General features: G+C 61.4%; 4 protein-coding genes across 6 annotated transcripts; 3 read left to right on the top strand and 1 right to left on the bottom strand.

The window, feature by feature from the left end:
- Window positions 1-71: 71 nt before the first annotated feature.
- Window positions 72-5,596, top strand: SAMD4B (sterile alpha motif domain containing 4B). Its single transcript, XM_048930288.1, is given in 14 exon segments — window positions 72-825; window positions 1,151-1,613; window positions 1,924-2,098; window positions 2,101-2,206; window positions 2,330-2,439; window positions 2,549-2,562; window positions 2,564-2,633; window positions 2,875-3,112; window positions 3,206-3,291; window positions 3,381-3,499; window positions 3,849-4,044; window positions 4,543-4,660; window positions 5,228-5,311; window positions 5,444-5,596. Coding segments are annotated over 14 exon segments (2,004 nt in total). The 5' UTR covers window positions 72-629; the 3' UTR covers window positions 5,473-5,596.
- Window positions 5,597-6,443: 847 nt separating this feature from the next.
- Window positions 6,444-10,017, bottom strand: PAF1 (PAF1 homolog, Paf1/RNA polymerase II complex component). Its single transcript, XM_048930282.1, is given in 17 exon segments — window positions 6,444-6,657; window positions 6,659-6,688; window positions 6,690-6,841; window positions 6,926-7,013; window positions 7,100-7,177; window positions 7,179-7,206; window positions 7,290-7,418; window positions 7,609-7,725; window positions 7,816-7,919; window positions 8,013-8,082; window positions 8,199-8,303; window positions 8,397-8,498; window positions 8,598-8,664; window positions 8,757-8,878; window positions 9,548-9,640; window positions 9,724-9,753; window positions 9,850-10,017. Coding segments are annotated over 17 exon segments (1,554 nt in total). The 5' UTR covers window positions 9,900-10,017; the 3' UTR covers window positions 6,444-6,468.
- Window positions 9,958-11,282, top strand: MED29 (mediator complex subunit 29). Of its 2 annotated transcripts, none has more exons than XM_048930283.1 (4): window positions 9,958-10,269; window positions 10,406-10,464; window positions 10,740-10,824; window positions 10,948-11,282. In XM_048930283.1, exons 1-4 carry the CDS (start codon window positions 10,072-10,074, stop codon window positions 11,224-11,226), a joined length of 621 nt encoding a protein of 206 aa, XP_048786240.1. In that variant the 5' UTR covers window positions 9,958-10,071; the 3' UTR covers window positions 11,227-11,282. The 2 variants fall into 2 exon arrangements, with proteins under 2 accessions (XP_048786240.1, XP_048786241.1); XM_048930284.1 differs by having other exon boundaries at window positions 9,961-10,269; window positions 10,982-11,282.
- Window positions 11,283-14,517: 3,235 nt separating this feature from the next.
- On the top strand, window positions 14,518-22,066 carry SUPT5H (SPT5 homolog, DSIF elongation factor subunit). Of its 2 annotated transcripts, XM_048930280.1 has the most exons (29): window positions 14,518-14,824; window positions 14,904-15,054; window positions 15,138-15,203; window positions 15,803-15,814; window positions 15,937-16,006; window positions 16,099-16,167; window positions 16,258-16,323; window positions 16,476-16,506; window positions 16,589-16,657; window positions 16,759-17,010; window positions 17,090-17,179; window positions 17,254-17,324; window positions 17,456-17,561; window positions 17,822-17,915; window positions 17,994-18,130; window positions 18,233-18,388; window positions 18,508-18,654; window positions 18,870-19,016; window positions 19,234-19,359; window positions 19,461-19,545; window positions 19,634-19,738; window positions 19,813-19,915; window positions 19,997-20,124; window positions 20,311-20,416; window positions 20,629-20,787; window positions 20,981-21,149; window positions 21,222-21,425; window positions 21,517-21,612; window positions 21,838-22,066. In XM_048930280.1, exons 1-29 carry the CDS (start codon window positions 14,744-14,746, stop codon window positions 21,979-21,981), a joined length of 3,240 nt encoding a protein of 1,079 aa, XP_048786237.1. In that variant the 5' UTR covers window positions 14,518-14,743; the 3' UTR covers window positions 21,982-22,066. The 2 variants fall into 2 exon arrangements, with proteins under 2 accessions (XP_048786237.1, XP_048786238.1); XM_048930281.1 differs by lacking the exon at window positions 15,803-15,814 and having other exon boundaries at window positions 14,519-14,824.
- Window positions 22,067-22,085: the final 19 nt, after the last annotated feature.

Here is a 22,085-nt window from a genome sequence, read left to right as displayed (position 1 = left end):
GAGGCGGGAGGCGCATGCGCGGTGGCGTGGTGACGCACCGTGCGTGCCGTGCGCGTTGACGTTGCGCGGCGGCGACGGCGCCTGTGAGTGCAGCTGCGGTGGCGGCGGTGAGTGCGGAGCCGGGCCTGGGCTTCGGCTTTTCCGCCCCTTCGGATCCTCGGGCCGGGCTCCGGCCTCTCCTCGCGGCCTACACTTCCGTACCTCTCCGGTTGCGGCCTTCCCGGATCGGGCCTCGCGTGACCGCTCCCCGGTGCCGCCTCCGCCCTCGGGCGGGCCCCGCTGCCCCGGAGCTGCTCCGGTTCCTGCGTAGCTCCGCTCCCTTCTCCCAAAGCGTGCGACCCTCGGCGGTGCCGGGCCTTGAGGTGCTCGCGTTCCTTTTCCCGTTGCCATTCTCAGCCCCTTTTCTCCTTAGGGATCTCCGAGGTTCTCTCTGCGCACCCGACGAGGCCCGACCGCAGCCCTCGGGGCCTCCAGCCCACCCCATGCCCACGCCGGCCCCGGGGGCCACCGAGAGCGACTTCAGGCCCCTTCGCGGCCCCCGTGCTGCCGCCATGTGAGGGGGGGGGCACGGCCGGGCCCGTGTTTTCCCCCCCCTTCCCCCTCCCCCGCCGTTGCCCCCCCTACTCGCCATGATGTTCCGGGACCAGGTGGGGATCGTGGCCGGGTGGTTCAAAGGTTGGAACGAATGTGAGCAAACCGTGGCGTTGCTTTCGCTGCTGAAGCGCGTCACCCGCACCCAGGCACGCTTCCTGCAGCTCTGCCTCGAGCACTCTTTGGCCGACTGTGCTGACATCCACCTCCTCGAGGCTGAGGCCAATAGTGCCGGTGAGTGGGAGCTTCCTGCCCCAGCTCTGGGCGCCCCTTTTTGGCCCACGCACGTCTCGGTGAAAGGCTCGAGATGCCATTGCTGTGGGTCTGGGTGGCCAAACGGGCTCTCGGTGCAGTCAGTGGGTGGTGAACTCCCATTCTGCATGGTGTGAGGTGAGGGGTCCCTCTCTTTCTCCGGGATTCCGCACCTCTTGCTGCTCCCCGGGGGGTGGTTGAGATGCTGTCGTTATCCTTGGAAGGTTTTTGCCTCCCCTGCTGCTCTCGGACTGGGGAATATCCCCCTCTTGCTCCCCCTAACCTATTGCTCCTTCGCCTTCCCCAGCTGCCATCAGTCAGTGGCCACAGGAGCCAGCAGAGGCAGCAGTGGCCCTGCTGCTGGCCCACCTACCCCTGTTGCAGCCGGGCAATGCTGCTGCCAAGGCTGAGTACATGAAGCGGCTGCAGAAGGTGCTGGCCTACGCCATCGAGAGCAACCGATGCGTGGAGGAGAGCCGACAGCTCCTTTCCTATGCCCTCATCCACCCTGCCACCACCCTGGATGACCGCAGTGCGCTGGCCTTGTGGCTGGGCCACCTGGAGGAACGTTTGGCCGGAACCCCCGCAGCCACCACGTCCCCCTCCTCGCCCTGATGCTGCACCCCCCCCCACCCCGCCGTGCCCCCCCACGACTGGCCTGAGCACGGACCCCCTGAGATTGGGCCCCCCTGGCCTGAAGCAGCTCCCCGGGAAAACGGCCACCCCCCTTTTCACCCCCCCAGCAGTGGCAATGGGCCTGGGGGGCACAGGTGAGTGGGGCTGGGGGGGGGCAGCGCAAGGGGATGTGGGAAAGAATAACTGAGCTGTGGGGGGGTGGGGGGCATGGGGAACCGGAAGGGGTTCTGAAGGGACAAAGTGGGGTGGCTGGAGGGGGTAAAAGGGTTAAGGGGACCTGAGTGTTTAAGATGGGGAGGGGGGGAGAGGGGGGAAACTGGGATGGTGGGAATATAAATACGAGGAGGTGATGGAAATAAGTCTGGAAGCTAAAGAGGGCAACGGGGACCAGAAGAGGGACTAAAGGAAATATGGGGGTGGAACAACTGGAGGGGGTGGGAGGAGTGGGGTGGGACCTGGACCCAACAGCCGCCTCTCCGCAGCGCTGCCCTGCCAGCTGCACCCCAGCCCACTGAAGCGCTCCCTGTCGCTGGTGCCTGGCAGCCCCCAGGGGGGCAGCGGTGAATGGCCAGGGGGGGGGCGAGGAGCCAGGACCCCCTCGCACCCCCTTCGGCGACCACGCGCCCCCTCTCACCCCAGAGCAGCGTGGCCTCCTCGGGCAGTGAGCAGACCGAGGAGCCCACCGGTGGCCGCAACACCTTTCAGGAGGATGGCAGCGGCATGAAAGGTTTGAAGGGGGGTGTTCCTGGGGGGGGGGGGAGGGGGTTGGGAAGGGAGGGATGGGGAGGAAAATGCGGAGATGGGGGTGTTGTTGTCACCTCCCCGCTCCAAATCCTGCTGCCCCCTTCAGACGTCCCCTCCTGGCTGAAGAGTCTGAGGCTCCACAAGTACGCAGCCCTCTTCTCCCAGATGACGTACGAGGAGATGATGACGCTGACAGAACACCACCTGGAGTCGCAGGTGAGCCGCGCTGCCCTGCATTCTCTCCCCCCCTTCCCTCAACCTCCATCCCCTCCAGGCTTAGGACGTGCCTCACGTTCCCTGCTGGTCCCCCCCCTTGTCACCGCAGAACGTCACCAAGGGCGCGGCACAAGATTGCACTCAGCATCCAGAAGCTGCGGGAGCGGCAGAGCGTTCTCAAAGCACTGGAGAAGGTGAGCGGGGTGGCCTTGTGCCCCCCAATGGTGCCTTCTGTTTGCTCTGGGCTTTTCTCACCCTCTGTGTCCCCCCTCGTGGCACTGGGTGTAACTGATCTCACCCACATCCACGTACCTGGAAGGGAGGGGGGTTGTCCCTGATGATCTCAGATGCTTTTTGCCCCTTGGGTGTCTCCGGGGCTGTTTGGCTGCCCCGTGCCCCTTCCTGTGACAATTGTTTGCCTCCGTGTCCCCTCAGGACATCTTAGAAGGTGGGAACCTGTGGACGGCATTGCAGGAGCTGCAGCAGATCATGGTGACGCCCATCAAGGCCTTCAGGCCCCCACCTGCCCCCCCTGCTAATGGAGCACATGACGGGGCTCCCCCAGGGGCTGCCGATGCCTTTGCCCCCCACCCAGCTGCCGACACTGAGGCCCCTGCAGCCCCTGTCCCTGATGGAGACATCCCAGGGCAGTTCACTCGTGTCATGGGCAAAGGTGAGGGCCCCACTTTGTGAGGTGGACTGCTTTGGGGGGAGGGAGCGCCGTGCCCTGGACCCTTGTCAAGTCCCCCCCCCCTCTGCCCCCCAGTCTGCACCCAGCTGCTGGTGTCACGGCCGGATGAGGAGAACATCACGAGTTACCTCCAGCTCCTTGAGAAGTGCCTGAGCCACGAGGTAGGATTGAGCTGGGGGGTCTTGGGGGGGGGGCCACAGGACCTCGCATTGCATCCCAGCCCCCTCATGGGCCCCCCCTGCACCCACAGGCGTTCACGGAGACGCAGAAGAAGAGGCTCTTGTCTTGGAAGCAGCAGGTCCTGAAGCTGCTCCGCGCCTTCCCCAAGAAGGTGCCACTTGATGGCCAGGGCTACCGGCCTCCCAAAGGGTAGGAGGGCTTGTGGGGGGGGCCTCAATTCTATGCAGACCTCACCCCAACACCCGCTTTGTTCCCCTTGGTGCCTTATTCACCCACCCTGGGATCTCCAGCTCCTGAATTTTCCCTTACTTGTGTCCCCCTGTGAGCCTGGGACCCCCCCCACCTCAAGGTTCCTCTTTGTCCCCTGTGCTCCCTCTGCCCCTTTCCGTCCTGTAGATGCCCCATTTTCTACCTGAAGGGCTTAAAGACCCCCCCTGGGTGCATTCTGGATCATCCCCTGTCTTTTCTGGGGGAGCAGCATGGGGGGGGTTTAGGGGTGCAGTCCTGTTCCCTCACTTTGTTTCCCTCCTGCCCACAGCTGGGGCTTTGGCTCCAACTCGCTCCCCATAGCTGGCTCTGTGGGAGGGGCGGGGGGGCGGCGGGGGCAGCGCCCCTTTGCGTTGCCCCCCCGTGCGCTGCCCCCCGCCCGCATGGGGCTGCTGGGCCCTGCTGGGGGGGGTCCTGCCCCACGGCCTCCCCTCGGTGCCGCCCCCCTTGGAGCTCAAGGACGCCAGGTGAGCGATGGCGACGCAGCTGGGTGTTGTAGGGGGGGCCACGGTGCTGAGGGGACCAGAGTGGGGATGATGGCTTTAAAGTGGGAGTTAAGAGCCTGCTAAGGAGGGCGATGGGGGCCTCGGGAATCGGGGTGGTTTTTGGGGAGGGTCCTGCAATGGGAACCACGTCTGGGGGTGGAGGGGCGGCGTTGCCAGGTGAGGGGTTTTTCATGGTTGGGGGAGAACATTGCTGCCCCCCCTGGTCTCCTCGTCCCCCTCATCTTCTGCATCATCCTCTGCATGTGGAGGATGTCACCGCCAGCTGGTGGGGCTGGGTCTTTTTCTTCATGCCTGGGGGAGGTCTTCTATAGATGGGAGCCAAAGGAGCCCCTGGATGCTGGGATCTTTATGGGGGTGCCTTTTAATTTTGCTACCGATGCCCCTTTCCCACCCCCCCTCATCCTTTTCTCCCCCCCACTGCCTTTATCTTACCACCCAATCTATCTCCCAATCCACCAGAGCCTGTGGTTCAGCAGCGGGGGGGCTGGTGGTGCCCCGGGGAGCCGCAGCGTGGTGCAGCGCACCCACTCGCTGCCCGTCCACACCTCACCCCAGGCCCTGCTTGCCTTCCCCCAGGGTAAGTCTGAACTGAACCTTGGGGTCGGGAGGGGAGAACAGCATCGTGTGCCCCCCCCGGCCTCCTCTGCTCCCCCCCCAGCCCCCTTTTCTTCCCCCCCCCCCCCCCGAGCCCCCTTTTCTTCCCCCCCCCCCCCCCCCCCCAGCCCCCTCTGCTTCCCGGCCCCCTTTTCTACTTCCCCCCCCCCGGCCCCCTTTTCTGCTTCCCCCCCCTCCCCCCCCCCCCCCCGGCCCCCTTTTCTGCTTCCCCCCCCTCCCCCCGGCCCCCTTTTCACCCCACCCGACCCCCTCTGCTTCCCCCTCCCCCCCGGCCCCTTCTGCTTCCCAGCCCCCTTTTCTTCTACTTTCCCCTCCACCCTTTTCTTCTCCCCCTTTTCTTTTCCCCCCCCCCCCCCGCCCCCCCAGCCCCCTTTTCTACTCCCTGCCCCCTTTTCTTCTCCCACCCTGCCCCCTTTGCTTCTTCCCCCCCCCACCCCCACCCCCTTTTTCTTCTCCCCACCCCCCCCGCCCCCTTTCCCTCTCTCCCCCCCCACCTCTTTTTACCTCCCCCCCTGCTTTGGCCCTACAGAATGTCCCGTCCCTGGCACGGACTTAGAGATCAACCCCACGCTGGAGTCACTGTGCCTGAGCATGACGGAGCACGCGCTGGGGGGTGAGCAGGGGGGGGGAGGGAGGAGGGGGGGGAGGGAGGAAGGGGGGGCTGGGGAGGGGTGGGAGAAGGGAGGTTGGCCAGAGGTGCCCCTTCCATCTCCCCCCCCCAACCCGCTTCTCCGTCTCCCTGCAGATGGCACAGACAAGACCTCAACCATCTGACGGCCCTGCCCCTACCACAGGGGTGCTGCACCCGTTGCTCCCCCCTCCTCCTCCTCCTCCTCCTCCTCCCCCCCACCCCACTCTGTGCTGTGATCATTGACCCCACCCTGGGGGGGGCCCTGAAATGTTTTATTTGGGGGGGGGGCGGGGAGGGGTTGGAGGGGGGGGGGGGGGGGAAGGGGGAGAAAATGGGGAATTCCCTCCCTCCTTTATCCACTAAGGCCAGGCTGGGGGGGCACGTTCCTCATCCCTGTACAACCAAGGGGGCTCCCGGGGCCAATGACTTTGCTGGAGGAGGGGAGGGGGGGGGGGGGGGGGGGCACGCGTGTGCAGGGCTTGTGAACACTACAGGGGCTGCACGTGGGGGCAGGGCTCTCCTGGCCCATTTTCAGTTGAGTTTTCGTTGCGTTTAACATTTTTTAATAACCCCCCCCTTATTTTTTTTTTTTTTTTCTGTTTTTGTTTTCTGTCGTCGTCGTCGTTATCTTTATTATTATTATTATTATTATTATTATTATTATATTAATATTATTTGCCCCGGCAAAAGCAGCTCCCCAAGGGTGATGGGGGAGGGTCGGGGTGCAACGTCGCTGTGTCCCCCCCCCGTGCCCTGGGAGGGGGGAGATGATGCACCCCTGATTTAGGTACACATTGATACCCCAGGGAGGATGGGTTGGCCCTGGCACCTCTTGCCCCCCCCCCCCCCCCCTTTGCCCCGCTCGGTACAGCCTCCCCCCCCCCCCCTTTGTACACGTAGCGCCACGGCCCTCGAGATAGAAACGTTATTTTAGATACATTTTATTATGAATAACTTTTGTTATGACTATGGCTGGTAACCATGACTACGTTATTAAAGATAAAAATAAAAATAAAATTAAAAAAAAAACAACAAAAAACAACAACCAAACCGAAAAATAACCCACCCAACCCCCATCTGCCTTTTTCTGGGGGTGGGGGGGGTGGAAATGGGGCGCAGACCCCCCCCCACCCCCAACTTCAGTCGCTGGAAGAATCAGAGGCTTCACTGGGGCTCTCGTCATCTGAAGCTTCGCTGGGGCTGAGCCGGGGGCTGCGGGGCGGCCCCCCCTCACTGCCCCCACCTTCCGATTCTTCCTCCTCATCGTCCTCTTCTTCATCCTCGTCGTCGTCGCTGCCAAAGATCTCTTCCTGGTCGCGGGCAGCGCGGGGCGGCATCGCTGCCCCCCCGCCGGGCCCCCCCTGGCCTCCTCCTCCTCTTCATCTTCTGCCTCGTCCTCGCTGCGGGCTGAACCTCCCTGCTCGCTGCTGCTGCCACCGGAGCCTTCAGCCTCCTCTTCTTCATCGCCACTCGCCGCTCCCTCGCTCTCGCTGCCTTTCTCCCGCTCTTCATCTAGGGAGAGATCAGCGAGAGCTGAGCCATCAAGGCAAGGCCACCCCCATGGAAGGAGCGCTGCCTGCCCCCAGCGCTGCTCACCTGAGCCTGCCGCCTCCTTCTCAGCCTCCATCTCCTCCTCCTCCTCTTCCTCAGGCTCGTGGTTCTCCAGCTGCGCCCTCCGTGCCTCCTGCAAAGGAAAACTCACTCAGCTGCCCCCTGCGAGGGGAGGCAGAAGGTGGCCCAAAGGGTCGGGGGGGCTGCTGGGGGTCCTACTTGTGCTTCCAGCTCCTTCTCGTTCATGTCGCGGTGCTTCACCACCAGCACTGCGTTGGTGCCTGACTGCACCCCTGCCCCGCGCTCTGCGCTTGCTCAGCCGCACCCTGAGGGCCAGAGGGGGTCAGGCAGCCCTGTTATCATCCTTCCCCCCCCCCCCCCTTTTGCAAAGTGAGGCTCCCAACCTCACCTGGTCTCCAGCTCGTTGTAGTAAACGCCATCACCCTCCCGGAAGATAAAGAAGTAGTTCTCCTCGTAGCCCTTGCTGGCTTTGTTTTTCACGTTCCAGTTGTACTCACGTGCAATCTTGTAGTCGTACCTGGTGAGGGAATGCAGGTCAGGAGACGAGAATTAACTGGGACGGCAGGACCTCCCCCCTCCAAACCGTCCCTCTCTGCTGTCAGACCATCTCCTCCCTTCTTCTTCCAGACCCCCCCCCACAAAAACCCAGAGGCACTCTTGATTTGCCTTCTGTTGTAGGGTGCCCCCCTGCCCCCACTGCCCCATACACGTCCTCGGGGGCGTAGTCCATCTCCTCCTCCTGATCCCTCTTCCGTTTGCGCAGCGTCTCCTCCACAGGAAGGAAATAGGCCACAAACTGGTTCCCCTCCTCGTCCATCATCCCCCTGGGGGAAGGAAAATGTTAACGCAGCTGTAGGGGGCAACCGTCACCCCCCCCCTTCTCAGCAATCAGGGTCCAGCTCCATCCTATTCACCTGATCATGGCCTGGGACATCATTTCCAGTGCTGCAGCACCGCTCGTGTCCTTCGGCGCTGGATCCGAGTCAAAAATGACTTGGGCACAGGGATTGATCCACATCTGGGGCAGGGACAAAAGCAGAGGTGTTTGGGGCCACAACAAACCCCCCCCCCCCAACCCCCCTAAGCACACACCATGCACCCCACACCCTACCTTGAAGTCAGGGAAGACGGGCATGACTTCGATGGGGGTGACGCGAGGTTTGCTGTAGTGCTGTGTGATCTGAGGGGATTTGGGAGGGGGGGGGGGAGAATCACACAGGATGGGGTCAAGACTCCCAAAAGCAGGGTGGGAGACCCCAACCCGCCCCCATCCCCCCCCTCAAATCCCTTCTCACCCGCTTTCTGAGCATCTTCAAAAGTCTTCTCGATGGCGGCAATTTGGCTGTCGCGGTCTTTGTAGATCTCTTCTTCTGTGAACTGTTGTTTCACCGAGACTCCGATCCTGGATAGGGACGGGCACAGCGGCAGCGGGGGAGGTTCGGGGGGCAGGGGGACGAGGAGGTTGTGCCCCTCCTGCACCCTCCTTCAGACTCACTTGACCTCGGGTTTCTCGTTGGACACGCCGTAGCGGTTGAACTCGGTGGAGATGTACTCGGTCTTTCGCATCCATGGCACCACCTTCGCGTGCTGCTGTGACCTGAGCCACAGGTGGGGCACAGGTGTGACAGAGGATGGATTCCGAGGGGAGATCTATTCCCCCCCACCCGTTCCAGGGAGGGCCTGAATACGCCGTTACCTCTTGGAGCTGGTGGGTGCCTGGATCTCCTCCTCCAGCAGCTTCTCATCCGCCGGGTCCAGGAGCACTACCAAAGAAATCCTCCAGTATGCCCCCCCAGCCCTGGGTCCCCTCCGCCTCCCACCGAGGGGCAGGGACACCCCTAAGGGCTGAGCTCACCACCAGGGTCGATGCGGTAGGTGTCGGGGTTGATGAGGTCGATGGTGACACCCAGGTCAGGCTCAGTCAGCAGGTCGTGCTTGTGCTGCTTCTCCAGAGACGTGGCCTTGTACTGCACGAACCTGGAGGGCGTGATGTAGAATCACAGAAACACCAAGGTTGGAGAAGACCGACAAGATCACCCAGTCCAACCGTCCACCCATCACCAGCAGCTCTCACTAAACCACGTCCCTCAACACAAAATCCCTTGAACACCTCCAGGCTCCACCACCTCCCTGTGCAGCCCATTTCCAGTTCCTGACCGCTCTTTCAGAAAAGCAGTATTTCCTAACCTCCAGCCTAAATCTCCCCTGGTGCAGTTTGAAGCCATTCCCTCCAGTCCTATCACTGTTACAAGAGAGAAGAGGCTGACCTCCAGCTCACTACAACCTCCCTTCAGGTAGTTATAGAGAGCAATAAGGTCTCCCCTGGGCCTCCTCCACACTGAACAATCCCAGCTCCTTCGGCCACCCATCATAAGGCCCCATTGTGCTCCAGACCCCTCACCAGCTTTGTCGCCCTTCTTTGAACCTGCTCCTGGGCCTCAACGTCTTTCTTGCAGTGAGGGCCCAAAACTGGACACAGCACTCGAGGTGCAGCCTCACCAGAGCTGAGTACAGGGGGACAACTAATTCCCTGTTCCTGCTGGCAGCCCTGTTTCTGATGATGACGGGTCCCAGGACCACGCCAAGAACCCAAAATTCGCTTCTAAACAACCCGGCACCCCACCACCTCCATTGCCCCCAGCATACCGGTTCTGGTCGAAGGGGTAGGTGATGAACTTGGGGTCGAAGGGGATGTCGGGGAGGCTGTTGCAGTATTTCACCCGGCACACCACGCCCGACCTGCAGGCAGCGCTGTCAGCAGGGGGAGGGGGGGAACAGGGACCCCCCCTGGACTCCCCTTTAGAGACCGAGCCCCCCCTCACCTCTCGGGCAGCGTTCGGTGGGAGCTGGGCCTGTGGGGAGACAGAGAAGGGAGGGGGCGTGAGGGGGGAGCCCCGCAGCCCCCTGACGTCACGCCCCTCGCTCGTGACGTCACGGCCGTGACGTACCGGTGACCCGGCTCCTCCCGCTGCGCCTGCGTCTGGATGGTGGGCGCCATGGCGGGGCCTGGAGGCGGCGGCGGCCCTGAGCAGGCACCGAGCAGGACAGCCGCGGCCGGAAGCGAGAGGAGGACTTCCGGTCGGTGAGAGGGCCCTCGGGTGTGACGTCACTTCCGGACGCGGGCGCGCGCAAGGCCGACTGGGAGCGGAAGTGAAGGGAGCAGCGGGAAAATGGCGGCGCCCTCACAGCCACCGCCGGGACCGCCAGCCGCGCCTGCACCGCCGCCGCTGTCCGCCGCTCCCGGACCTGGACAAGGAGCGGGACCGGGACCGCCGCTTCCGGCGCAGGTGGCGGCCGCGCAGGCGCAGGACTTCGACCCGGTGCAGCGATTCCGGCTGCTCATCCCGCAACTGAAGGAAAGCCTGCAGGTGGGCGGGGCCTGCCGGTGTGGGGCGGGGCCTTCAGCCATCGGGGCGGGCGAGCCGTTCCCGGGGCTGGGGGACGAAGCCGGGGGCCGGCGGTGTGGGATCCCGCCGTATGTGATCCGCTGTGCTCGCCTCGCAGACGCTGATGAAGGTGGCGGCGCAGAACCTGGTGCAGAACTCCAACATCGACAACGGGCAGTGAGTGAGCCCGGCAGGGTGCTCACCTACGGACCCCAGTCCCATCCCAGCATCTTCCCTCCCCCCCCCCCCCCCCCCCCAAGACCCCCACCGGTTTCTCTGGGTCCTACCCAAAGTCCCCAGGCTTCTCTCCCTGCCTCCAGCAGCCTCTACAAGCTCCCTCTCCCCTTCCCCCCCCCCCACAGTCATTCTCTAGGCCCCCTTCCTTGGCCCCCCAGTGTCACCCTGGCCATGTGGTGACAGTGGGGGTGATGGTGGCCGTGTCCCATGGGCAGAAAGAGCGCCGACGGAGCCTTGCAACGCTTTGACAAGAGCCTGGAGGAGTTCTACGCACTGTGCGATCAGCTTGAGCTCTGCCTTGTGAGTGGCTTTCCAAGCGCTGTTTTTTGCGCCCCCCCTCCCTCCCATTTTCACTTCCCATTTTCCTTTGGCAACATCCTTTGCACACTCCTTGTCCTTCCCCCTCCCCCCCGGCACACGCAGCCCCATGTCCTCTCTGCTGACACCCCCTCTCCAGCGCCTGGCGCACGAGTGCCTCTCACAGAGCTTCGACAGTGCAAAGCACGCACCTGCGTTGGTGCCAGCGGCTCCCAAAGGCGAGGGGGCTGCCGGCGAGAGCCTGCCCTACAACCAGTACCTGCCCCTCATCAAGGCACAGATTGCAGGCGCCAAGGACATCCACAACGCCCTACTGGAGGGTGCCAACAAGATCACCGGCAAGCTGCCCCCCACGGGGGGACCCTGATGAGGTCGTGGGGGTAGGACTCCTTTAATAATAACAATAAAGGCACCCACGTGCATGGCAGCATCCCTGAGGATTCCTGGGGGGCTGTTTCTAAGCGGTGTGAGGGTCAGATATATGTAGAGGGTGTCACCCTACGTGTGGGGGGATTGCCTGTGCGTTGAGGTGGATGATGGGGGAGGGATCATCCATATAGAGGCAACGTGATGACACCAAGCTGAGTGGTGCAGTCGATGCATTGGCAGGGAGGGAAGCCATCCAGATGCACCTGGACAGGCTGGAAAAGTGGGCCCATGAAAACCTCATGAGGTTCAATAAGGAGGCTGTGGATGCCCCATCCCTGCAGGCATTGAAGGCCAGGCTGGATGTGGCTCTGGGCAGCCTGGGCTGCTGGTCGGTGACCTGCACACAGCAGGGGGTTGGAACTGGATGAGCATCGTGGTCCTTTTCAACCCAGGCCATTCTGTGAGTCTGTGGGTCCCTATGAGGGATCTACAGGTCTATAGGTCCCTATGAGGATCTATGGGTCTCTGGGAATCTATGTGTCCTTCTGTGTCTCCTGGCAGCCCTGCACGTAGCAGGGGGTTGGAACTGGATGAGCATTGTGGGTCTTTGCAACCCAGGCCATACTATGAGTCTACGAGTCCCTAAAGGTCCCTATGGGAATCTATGGGTCTCTATGGGTCCCTGTAGCCAGGGCTGGAAGGGACCTCAAGGATCATTAATCTCCAACCCCCTGCCACACGCAGGGCCACCAACCTCCACATTTAACACCACACCAGGCTGCCCAGGGCCCCATCCAGCCTGGCCTCCAACACCTCCAGGGATGGACGGGGCATCACAGCCTCTCTGGGCAGCTGTTCAGCCCCTCCACCGCTCTCACAGCACAGACATCCAACCTCCATCTGCCCTGCCTCAACTTCCAACCATTTCCCCTCATCCTGCTGTTACCAACCCTTTCCAAGAGCTGACTCCCCTCCTGTCTGCAGGCTCCCTTTAGGCACCGCAGGCTACAGTGCGGTCACCCCACAACCTTCCTTTCTCCAGGCTGAACGAGCCCAGCTTGTCTTCACAGTGGAGGTGCTGCAGCCCCCTGATCATCTTCGTGGCTCCAAGCTCTCTCTGTCTTTCTTGCACTGAGGGCTCCAGCCCTGGACGCAGAGCTGCAGACGGGGCCTCACGAGAGCAGAGCAGAGGGGGACGATCACCTCCCCGTCCCTCTGCTGATGGAGCCCAGGACCCCACTGATCCATCCAGCGCCGCACCCATCGCATCCACATCCCTTCCCTTTGGAGAGAAAGACGCGGTGGAAGGGGGGGGGGGCAGCGTCAAAAGTTCTTGCTCAAGTCCAGGTGAATGACATCGCTCACCCCACGCGCCGATCCTCGGTTCCCGGCACGATGACTCAGCCCAGCCCACCCCGAGCCGCCCCTCCTCGCCCCTTTGCTGACGTCGGCCCCCATCTCCCCCCAAAACGCGCTGAGCTCATGGCCGCACCTCCCTCCAACTTCCGGCCACGCCCACCCGCCTTCGTGACGTCACGGGAGCGCCCCACTAGAAAAGCACCGCGGTTCAACGCTGCCCGGCAGTTCCGCTCTTCCTCTTCTATCGCCATGGCTGCCGCTACAGCTGGCCCAGCTCCGGAGCCGCTGCGTCAGGTACGGATCGTCGTCCTGTTCTTCACCCTCCCTCCCCTCGCTTCCCTCGGATCCCGCTGCCGTCTGACACCGACCGTTTCTCCGTTATAGGGCCCGTTTTGCGGTCAGCCTCCCTCCGAGCCGTCCCCGGAGCCCCCGCTGCCTCCTCGCTCCCCGTGGTGCCCGCCGTCCCCGGAGCTGGGCCGCCTCCTGCGCTCCCTCAGCGCTCCGAGCGGCCGCTCCGTGCCCCCCCCCTCCCGGTTTCTCTCCTCGGCTCCGCGGGGCTCCTCCCGGCCTGACCCGCCCGCAGCCCTCCGACACCGCATTGCTGGCTTTGGCGGCGCTGACTTTGGGCACGGATCCGCCCGGGACCGTCCCGGTGCCGTTCCCGTCTCGCAGATCGGCTCAGCTCTCCTCTCTCGGCCTGGCGCTTCTGTCTCCGACGTCGAACGAATCGTCCCAGCTGTCACCGTCGCTTTCCCCTCCTCAATCTCCGTTCAGCTTCTCCTTGTCACCGCCCTCCTCGCCGCCGTCCCCGCTCTACAAGACCGAACTGTGCCGCCCTTTTACCGCTACCGGCCGTTGCCGCTATGGTGCCCGCTGTCAGTTTGCCCACGGCCCCGAGGAGCTGCGGGGGCTCCGCCGCCACCCCAAGTACCGCACGCAGCCGTGCAGCACCTTCCAGCGCTGCGGGACGTGCCCGTATGGCTCCCGCTGCCACTTCCTGCATGGCCCCGCACCGGCGGAGGGAAACACGGGCAGCCCGGGCAGCCCCCACCGCCTCCCAGTGTTTGACCGTATCTCAGTGTCGGAATGAGGGGTGTGGTGATGGTCCCTCCCCAGAGGAAGGGAACCCTCCTTCCTTCCTCCCCCCTCCGCCAGGAACTTTGGGCTGAAGGAGGCGGAGTTGTCAGATGTAGCATCCCTGGGGCGGGGGGGGGGGCACGCTGTGCTCGGTCCCAGTGGTAATAAGTGGGAAGTGGGGGGGAGGAGGAGGAGGAGAGGGAGACGAGGCTGGCAGGTCCTGTCGTCTCCCTCCCCGCCCTGATTTTGCCTTTATTTATTACTCACTCAGTGCCTTAGGGGCGTTCCTGTCCCTGTGTATAGCTTTTTCTTTTTTCTTTTTTTTTTCTTTTTTCGGTGGCCAGAGGTTTTATATTATATTTATGTGTTTTATAATTGGGGGGGGGGGAGAGGGGTGAAGGGAAAATGCCGATTTTTTTTTTTTCCTGTTTGTTTTAAATAAATCAACAAACTCTTTCTTTGGTGTTGGTTGCTCTGTTGTCCGGGGGAGGGAGAGGGGGGGAAGGAGGAAAGGAGCGGAGCGGAGCTGTGACGTCAAACCCCGCCCCGTGACAGCTCCCTGCAGCGCCAGTTCCTCTGCCGCGCCCTTTTTGGCCCTTCCAGGCCACCACCACGCCTCCGTCTAATCACGTGACCAAGAGCCCTCCGCTCTGCACACCGCCTATGAACACGTAACGGAGGCTAAGCTCGCGAGAAGTGCTGGGTGACCGAAATCGGAAGTGCTCACCCCTTGACATCTTCTCGCAGTGCGATTTCCTCCGCTAGGCCTATTTTTGGCCCTTCCAGGCCACCACCGCCTCTGTCTAATCATGTGACTAAGTGTGTTCCGCTTTACCTAACGCCTACGAACACGTGACGGAGGCTAAGCTCGCGAGAAGTGCTGGCTGACCGGAACCGGATGGAGGGAGGCGGAAGTGCTGTCCTCCTGGCGGCGGGGCCTGCTGGGGGCGGGCCGGTGCTGCTCTCCGTTTCTCTATTTGCCAACGCGCCCCCCTTTAAGCCCTGGGATCTCCCCTCCGTGCCCTCAACGTCTTCTCGTGTCCGATTCCCGCTCCCTTAGCGCATCTCTGGGCTCCTCCCCTCCCCCCGCCCCATCATGTCGGACAGCGACGACAGCAACTTCTCAGAGGAGGAGAGCGAACGCAGCAGCGAGGCGGAGGAGGCTGAAGAAGCTGAGGTGAGGCTGAACGTGTGAGGCGTGCGCCGTGCCCCGCCTTCCCCGGCCCTCAGCATCCCCCCCCTTCACCGCTGTGCAGGCCGAGGAGGAGCGCGCCAGTGCAGCGGGCAGCGAGAAGGAAGAGGTGGAGGAGGAGGAGGAGGAGGAATACGATGAGGAGGAGGAGGAAGAAGATGACGACCGGCCTGCTAAGAAGCCACGGCATGGCGGCTTTATCTTAGATGAAGCCGGTGAGCTGGGGGGTGGAGCAGGGATGGTGGGGGGGCCTCGGCTGCCTCCGGATTTTGCTCTCACCGCTGTGATCCCCCCCCAGATGTGGACGATGAATATGAGGATGAAGATCAGTGGGAAGATGGAGCTGAGGACATCCTGGAGAAAGGTGAGGAGGTTGCTTTGGGGGCTCCCCAGCTTTGAGGATGCTCCCTGGGGCTTCGAGATCCGCCTCGGGCTTTGGTCCCTGCTCTCTGGCCTTAAGGCCAGAAGAGGATGGAAGCAGAGCTCTGTGGTGGTACGGCTCCTCTGGGAGAGGTGCACCATTCTGGGTTGCAGTGCTGTGCTGCTGGATTGGTTTTGGTGCAGCTCTTCTGGGTTAAAACACTGGGTTGGCTGCTGTTGCTCTTTCCCTACCTCTGAGCGTGTTTTTCTCCCCAAGCCCCACACTCAGGGGTGGGAATGGGACTGTGTGGCCCCTGACCCCTCACCTCCCTCATCCCAACTGTCTGTCTTTCTGTCCACCCTTTGTCTGTCTGCTTAGCGCATTTCATTCACACCTGCCTGGTTTTATTTTTTACCCCTTTTTTTTTTTATTATTATTTTTTAATTTTATTTAAACGTTTCTTGTGTTTTCCTTTCCCCTCCTGTGCTGCCGTCTTAATTTTGTTCCTTCCCCTTTGTTCCCCCTCACCCATGGGTGGTTTTGCCGCTATTATTTGCTCCATACTGTCTGCCCTCCACCGCCACCTCCTTGTTCCCGAGCAGAAGAGATTGAAGGTAAGCTTGAGTCAGTCTGAGCCCCCCTGGGGGGGCAACCGCTGCCACCCCCTGGGGCCAGCTAAGCCCAGCCACGTCCCTGTGCTGCTGTGAGCCGCATTCGACCCTCCTCTTCCTTGCAGCTTCCAACATTGACAACGTGGTGTTGGATGAGGACCGCTCTGGTGCTCGGCGGCTGCAGAATCTCTGGAGGTGATGCCAGCTCTGTCTGTGCGCCGCCCCTTTGCCCCCTGAGAGGCTGTGGGAGTTGTGCTGATGCCCGGTTCCACCTTCTCCACCTACAGGGACCAACGTGAAGAAGAGCTGGGCGAGTACTATATGAAGAAATACGCCAAGTCCTCAGTGGGAGAGACGTGAGTTGGGAGACGTGGCTTTGCCACCCTGCCTTACTGCCTGTCAAGGATTGTACTGTTTCATTTTATTGTCCAATTTTATTTTACCAGTGTTTATGGCGGCTCTGATGAGCTCTCAGATGACATCACACAGCAGCAGCTGCTGCCCGGAGTCAAGTGAGTGTCTTGGGGTAGAAAACACATGGATTTTTGAGGGAAAAAATGAGATATTCAGGTCTGTGTTACGCTGAGCTGCCCAGCCAGGTGGGCTCTGGCAGGTTTAGCCAGCTCAGGCCACCCTGTAAATGCTTTTCTCTGGTCCTGTGCAGGGATCCCAATCTCTGGACGGTGAAATGCAAGGTAAGCCCTAGGGATCTTTGGAGTCGGAATCGGCGTTTGGGAGGCATCTTCTCAACCCTAAAGCAACCTGTTTCCACCACAGATCGGAGAGGAGCGTGCTACAGCCATCGCTCTGATGAGGAAGTTCATTGCATACCAGTTCACTGACACGGTGAGGCCACGGGGAGCCACGTGGCGGCTGGGGGAGCTGCACCACCTGCTGCTGCACCACCTGCACCCCTCCGGCCCTCATGCGCCCCCTGGTTCCTCCAGCCCTTGCAGATCAAGTCGGTGGTGGCCCCTGAGCACGTCAAAGGATACATCTACGTGGAGGCCTACAAGCAGACGCACGTGAAGCAGGCGATTGAGGGGGTAGGGAATCTGCGGATGGGTTACTGGAACCAGCAGATGGTGCCCATCAAGGAGATGACGGACGTGCTGAAAGTGGTGAAGGAGGTAACCAACCTGAAACCGAAGTCCTGGGTGCGTCTGAAGAGGGGAATCTACAAGGACGACATCGCCCAGGTGAGGCAGGAAGGCACAGGAGCCCCACGGTGGGGAGCTGAGGACAACCGGCTCATTGCCACCCTGTCCCTGTGGGCAGGTGGATTACGTGGAGCCCAGCCAGAACCAGATTTCCTTAAAGATGATCCCCCGAATTGACTTTGACCGTATCAAAGCCCGAATGAGTCTGGTAAGTGGGGCGCTCTTGCGTGGTGCTGCTGTGCTGGGGCTCGTTTGCTTATCGTGTTGCCTCCCAATCTGCAGAAGGACTGGTTTGCCAAGAGGAAAAAGTTCAAGCGACCCCCTCAGAGGCTTTTTGATGCCGAGAAGATCAGGTAGGTGGTGGCATCAGAGAACATCAGACTGAAAGAAAACCAACACAACAACCATGCTTGGAAGAAAAACACCCTCTGGTGAGCTGTCCTCCACGAGGGGGTGATTTGGTTTTGCCTCTGTCTTGGTTCAGGTCTCTGGGAGGTGACGTGGCTTCTGATGGAGACTTTCTCATCTTTGAAGGCAACCGTTACAGCCGCAAGGGCTTTCTCTTCAAGAGCTTCGCCATGTCAGCAGTGGTGAGCGTGGGACTCTGTTCAGATCCAACCTAAGCCCGTCTCCTTTCCCCCCAAAACTGCTTTCCTTCTCGTGTCAAGACCCGAACGCTGAGTTACTGGGGGGAAAGAGGGTGGTGGGAAGCCAGAAACTCCCTGTTCTCTGGTAGCGACGGCCGCAGCCGTGGTGCACGGGCCGTTTGGCATTGGCATGGCTTAGGGAAGTAGGTGAGTTCTGGAGAGGAGTGGGATGTCGTGGCCACCACCAGCTCTGTTCCTGACAGATAACAGAGGGTGTGAAGCCCACCTTGTCAGAGCTGGAGAAGTTTGAAGACCAGCCTGAAGGCATTGACCTGGAGGTGGTGACAGAGAGCACAGGTATGCGGGTGCCTCTTCACGCACGCTGCTGTTTCCTGTGCGTTGTTGTCCCCTGACTCTCTCTGTTGTCACCCCTAGGGAAGGAGCGTGAGCATAATTTCCAGCCCGGTGACAACGTGGAGGTGTGTGAGGGTGAACTGATCAACCTGCAGGGCAAGATCCTGAGCGTCGATGGCAACAAGATCACTATCATGCCCAAACACGAGGACTTGAAGGTAGCAAAGCACCCAGGGAGCAGCTTCGTGTGGCTGCCGCAGCCTCACCAGGACGCTGCGTGCCTCTTCCCCGGCGCCTGCAGAGTTCTGCTTTTCTTTTAGGACATGCTGGAATTCCCAGCTCAGGAGCTGCGGAAATATTTCAAGATGGGTGACCACGTGAAGGTGATCGCAGGGCGCTTTGAGGGTGACACGGGCCTCATTGTTAGGGTGGAGGAGAACTTCGTCATCCTCTTCTCAGACCTCACCATGCACGAGGTGAGTGGAGGGGTGGAAGGCCACAGTTTGGCTCAGCGTGATGCTGGTGGGAAGGGGAGAAAGGGGGGAAATTGGCCGTGGCAGCTGCGTTTCATTCATTCTTCCTGCCCCACCACCAGCTCAAGGTTCTGCCACGGGACCTGCAGCTCTGCTCGGAGACGGCGTCGGGTGTGGATGTGGGGGGACAGCATGAGTGGGGTGAACTGGTGCAGCTGGACCCCCAGACAGTGGGTGTTATTGTACGACTGGAGCGTGAGACCTTCCAGGTGAGCTCCAGTTGCCCGTGATGCTGGAAGGAGCTTTGCTGTTTTTTCCTGTGTGTGTTTTCGGGTGTCTTGAAGACTAGAAAGCAGTTTCCATGTGCAGCCCTGTGCCAGAAACGCCTCCCCACCTACTGTTTTGGATCTAGGCAGTCCATGCTGCCTTGGAGGGCTGTTTTGGGCAGCACCCCTCCAGCTTTTGCCATTCCTGTTTGTTTCAGGTGTTGAACATGTACGGAAAGGTGGTGACGGTGCGGCACCAGGCTGTCACCAGGAAGAAGGACAACCGCTTCGCTGTCGCCCTCGACTCAGAACAGAACAACATCCACGTCAAGGACATCGTCAAAGTCATAGATGGGCCCCACTCGGTAGGAACCGTGGGGTTGGGGGTGACTGGGGTGAGACTTTTTGGTCACCTTGGCCTGGTCCTGGTCTGCCATAGATGCTCTGGATTTGTTGGTGCTTTTCTGGGTTGGTTTTTCTTGGCACGTAGGGAACACTGGGTTTTTCCTGACAGCCTTCTGAGTCCTGTTGCTGGGGGAGGTCCTGCCACCCCCCTGAGGCTCACCCCTGCCACTGTCACAGGGTCGTGAGGGAGAGATCAGGCACCTCTTCCGGGGCTTCGCCTTCCTGCACTGCAAGAAGCTGGTGGAGAATGGTGGCATGTTTGTCTGCAAGACCCGACACCTTGTCCTGGCTGGTGGTTCCAAGGTGGGGGCGCACCGGGGGTCAGTGATGGCTGCTGGAGGGGGCCGTGACCCTGTGCCTTTGTTGCTGCTGCTCTCCAGCACCGTTTTCTTTCCCTTCCTCAGCCACGGGACGTCACCAATTTCACTGTAGGCAGCTTTGCTCCCATGAGCCCTCGTATCAGCAGCCCAATGCATCCCAGTGGGGCCGGTAAGCGTTGCAGGGGTGCCTCCAGGGCCAAGAGAGCGTCCCCAAGGACTTCCTGCTCAGCCTGAGCCCTCGCTTCCTTGTCCTTCAGGCCAGCGTGGTGGCTTTGGTGGAGGTGGCATGAGCCGTGGGCGCGGGCGGCGGGACAACGACCTGATTGGGCAGACGGTGCGCATCTCCCAGGGACCTTACAAAGGTGAGTGGTTTTCGGATGGCAAGAAGCTGTGGGTTGCCCTGGTTCCCTCGTCAAATGACCGTTGGGACTCATAGGCTACATCGGGGTGGTGAAGGATGCAACGGAGTCGACGGCCCGGGTGGAGCTGCATTCTACCTGCCAGACCATCTCGGTGGACCGCCAGCGCCTGACCACCGTGTGAGTATGACGATGGGGAGCTGTGCTGCTCCCTCTGCAGGACGGCCTCTTAGGGGCTTCTTCACATCCTCGATGCTGCAGGGGTTCAAGGCGCCCAGGTGGGATGACGTCGACCTACGGACGGACCCCCATGTATGGGTCCCAGACCCCCATGTACGGCTCTGGCTCCCGCACTCCCATGTACGGCTCCCAGACGCCCCTCCATGATGGTGAGTGGCGCTGGGGGTCGACAGAGAGGGGATGGAGTTTAAGTGGGTTCTGGGGTGATCTTTTGGATGGAAAGGGGTGTGTGAAGGAGGCTTTGAGGATGAGGAGGGGACGGGGCTGAGGTGGAGGGGACAGGACTCGGTGGGGAGGCAGAGGGTTCTGATGCAGCCATTGTGGGGCTGTTGCAGGCAGCCGCACGCCACACTACGGCTCACAGACTCCGCTTCACGATGGCAGCCGCACGCCTGCTCAGAGCGGCGCCTGGGACCCCAACAACCCCAACACACCTTCCAGGTGAGTGCAGGGGGGGGAGGAGGGGCTGCTGACCAGGACAGACCCACCGCAGGGTCTGCAGTTACTGTGATGTCCCCAACATCATCACAACAGTCACTTTTGGGATCTCTGATCGCTGCCGTGGCTCCAGCGATTCTGGATTGTCCTCACTGCAGGGGCCCAGTCACTGAACTGAGCTGGCGGTGGTGATGAGGTTTGTCTTCCTTCCACAGAGCCGATGAGGACTTTGAATATGGCTTTGATGACGAGCCCACGCCCTCACCACAAGGCTACGGTGGCACCCCCAACCCACAGACCCCTGGTTATCCTGACCCTTCATCACCGCAGGTCACCCAGCCGTACAACCCCCAGACCCCTGGCACGCCAGCCATGTGAGCATTCCTTCCACTCTGCACTGGCCCTGGAACCCTGGGAGGGGAACCACAGCTCTGTGGAACCACAGTTGGGACCCTGAGGGGAGACTGCAGCCCCAGAGGATCCCAAACCGTGGCTCTGGGTTGACATAATGTTCCCTGAGGTCTACATGCAACACAGCATCCCCATGACTCCCTCTCACCCTGGCAGGTACAACACTGACCAGTTCTCACCCTACGCTGTGCCATCGCCACAAGGCTCCTACCAGCCCAGCCCCAGCCCCCAGAGCTACCACCAAGTGGCCCCCAGCCCTGTGGGCTATCAGAACACCCATTCACCAGCCAGCTACCACCCAACGCCATCACCGATGGCCTACCAGGTACCCCCATTTCCACTCCCTTGCCTCCCATAGCCTCCCACTGCTGCTTATGCTGCCTTCTCTCTCCCTCAGGCAAGCCCTAGCCCCAGTCCAGTGGGCTACAGCCCCATGACACCTGGGGCACCATCTCCAGGGGGCTACAACCCCCACACCCCTGGTTCAGGCATCGAGCAGAGCTCCAGCGACTGGGTGACCACTGACATCCAAGTGAAGGTCCGGGACACCTATCTGGACAGCCAGGCAGTGGGACAGACCGGGGTGATCCGCAGCGTCACGGTGAGCCCACGGTGGTACCACGTGTGGGGCAGTGACAGGACTGTAACAAACCTTAACACCGATTCTCTGTTCTCCCCTTCCCCCCCCGCAGGGTGGAATGTGCTCTGTGTACCTGAAGGACAGCGAGAAAGTGGTGAGCATCTCCAGTGAGCACCTGGAGCCCGTCACCCCCACCAAGAGCAACAAGGTACGCTCATCACCGCTCCCCATGCCGCCCCTGCCCCTCTTGGGCTCCGCCTCCCCCTCCTGCCTTGCCCGGGGACCCCCTTGGCTCTCCCACCCCTTTCAGTCCCCTTCACTCTCCCTGGATCCCACCGCACAGCATAGGGGAGGGCTCGTGGATCCCCGTGGCCCTTCCTGGGCTACCTACCAGATACCCCTCAGCCCCATTGGGCTCCTGCTGTCCCCACAGGTGAAGGTGATCCTGGGCGAGGACCGCGAGGCTACCGGCATCCTGCTCAGCATCGACGGTGAGGACGGGATTGTGCGCATGGACCTGGACGAGCAGCTCAAGATCCTCAACCTGCGCTTCCTGGGCAAGCTGCTGGAGGCCTGAGCGCTGCCTGGGTCCCCTTCGTTTTTCTCCCCGGCCGCCCGTTTAAAGCGAGATGGCCGTATCCAATAAACGCTTGTGACCCCTCGACCCGCATTCCCTTGAAC

The sequence above is a fragment of the Lagopus muta genome, chromosome 37, assembly GCF_023343835.1.
Source record: "Lagopus muta isolate bLagMut1 chromosome 37, bLagMut1 primary, whole genome shotgun sequence".
Classification (NCBI taxonomy): domain Eukaryota; kingdom Metazoa; phylum Chordata; class Aves; order Galliformes; family Phasianidae; genus Lagopus; species Lagopus muta.
The sequence above is the reverse complement of the archived record's forward strand: the minus strand, read 5'-3'. Positions and strand labels throughout refer to the sequence as shown.

Bases quoted from the DNA above. Each gene is read 5' to 3' on its own strand.
- MED29 (XM_048930283.1), top strand. From the start codon at position 10,072: ATGGCGGCGCCCTCACAGCCACCGCCGGGACCGCCAGCCGCGCCTGCA. The intron at 10,270-10,405 runs GTGGGCGGGGCC...CTCGCCTCGCAG, and splicing joins AACTGAAGGAAAGCCTGCAG to ACGCTGATGAAGGTGGCGGC. The intron at 10,825-10,947 runs GTGAGTGGCTTT...CGGCACACGCAG, and splicing joins ATCAGCTTGAGCTCTGCCTT to CCCCATGTCCTCTCTGCTGA.
- SUPT5H (XM_048930280.1), top strand. From the start codon at position 14,744: ATGTCGGACAGCGACGACAGCAACTTCTCAGAGGAGGAGAGCGAACGC. The intron at 19,360-19,460 runs GTGGGGGCGCAC...TCCCTTCCTCAG, and splicing joins TCCTGGCTGGTGGTTCCAAG to CCACGGGACGTCACCAATTT. The intron at 21,150-21,221 runs GTACCCCCATTT...TCTCTCCCTCAG, and splicing joins CATCACCGATGGCCTACCAG to GCAAGCCCTAGCCCCAGTCC.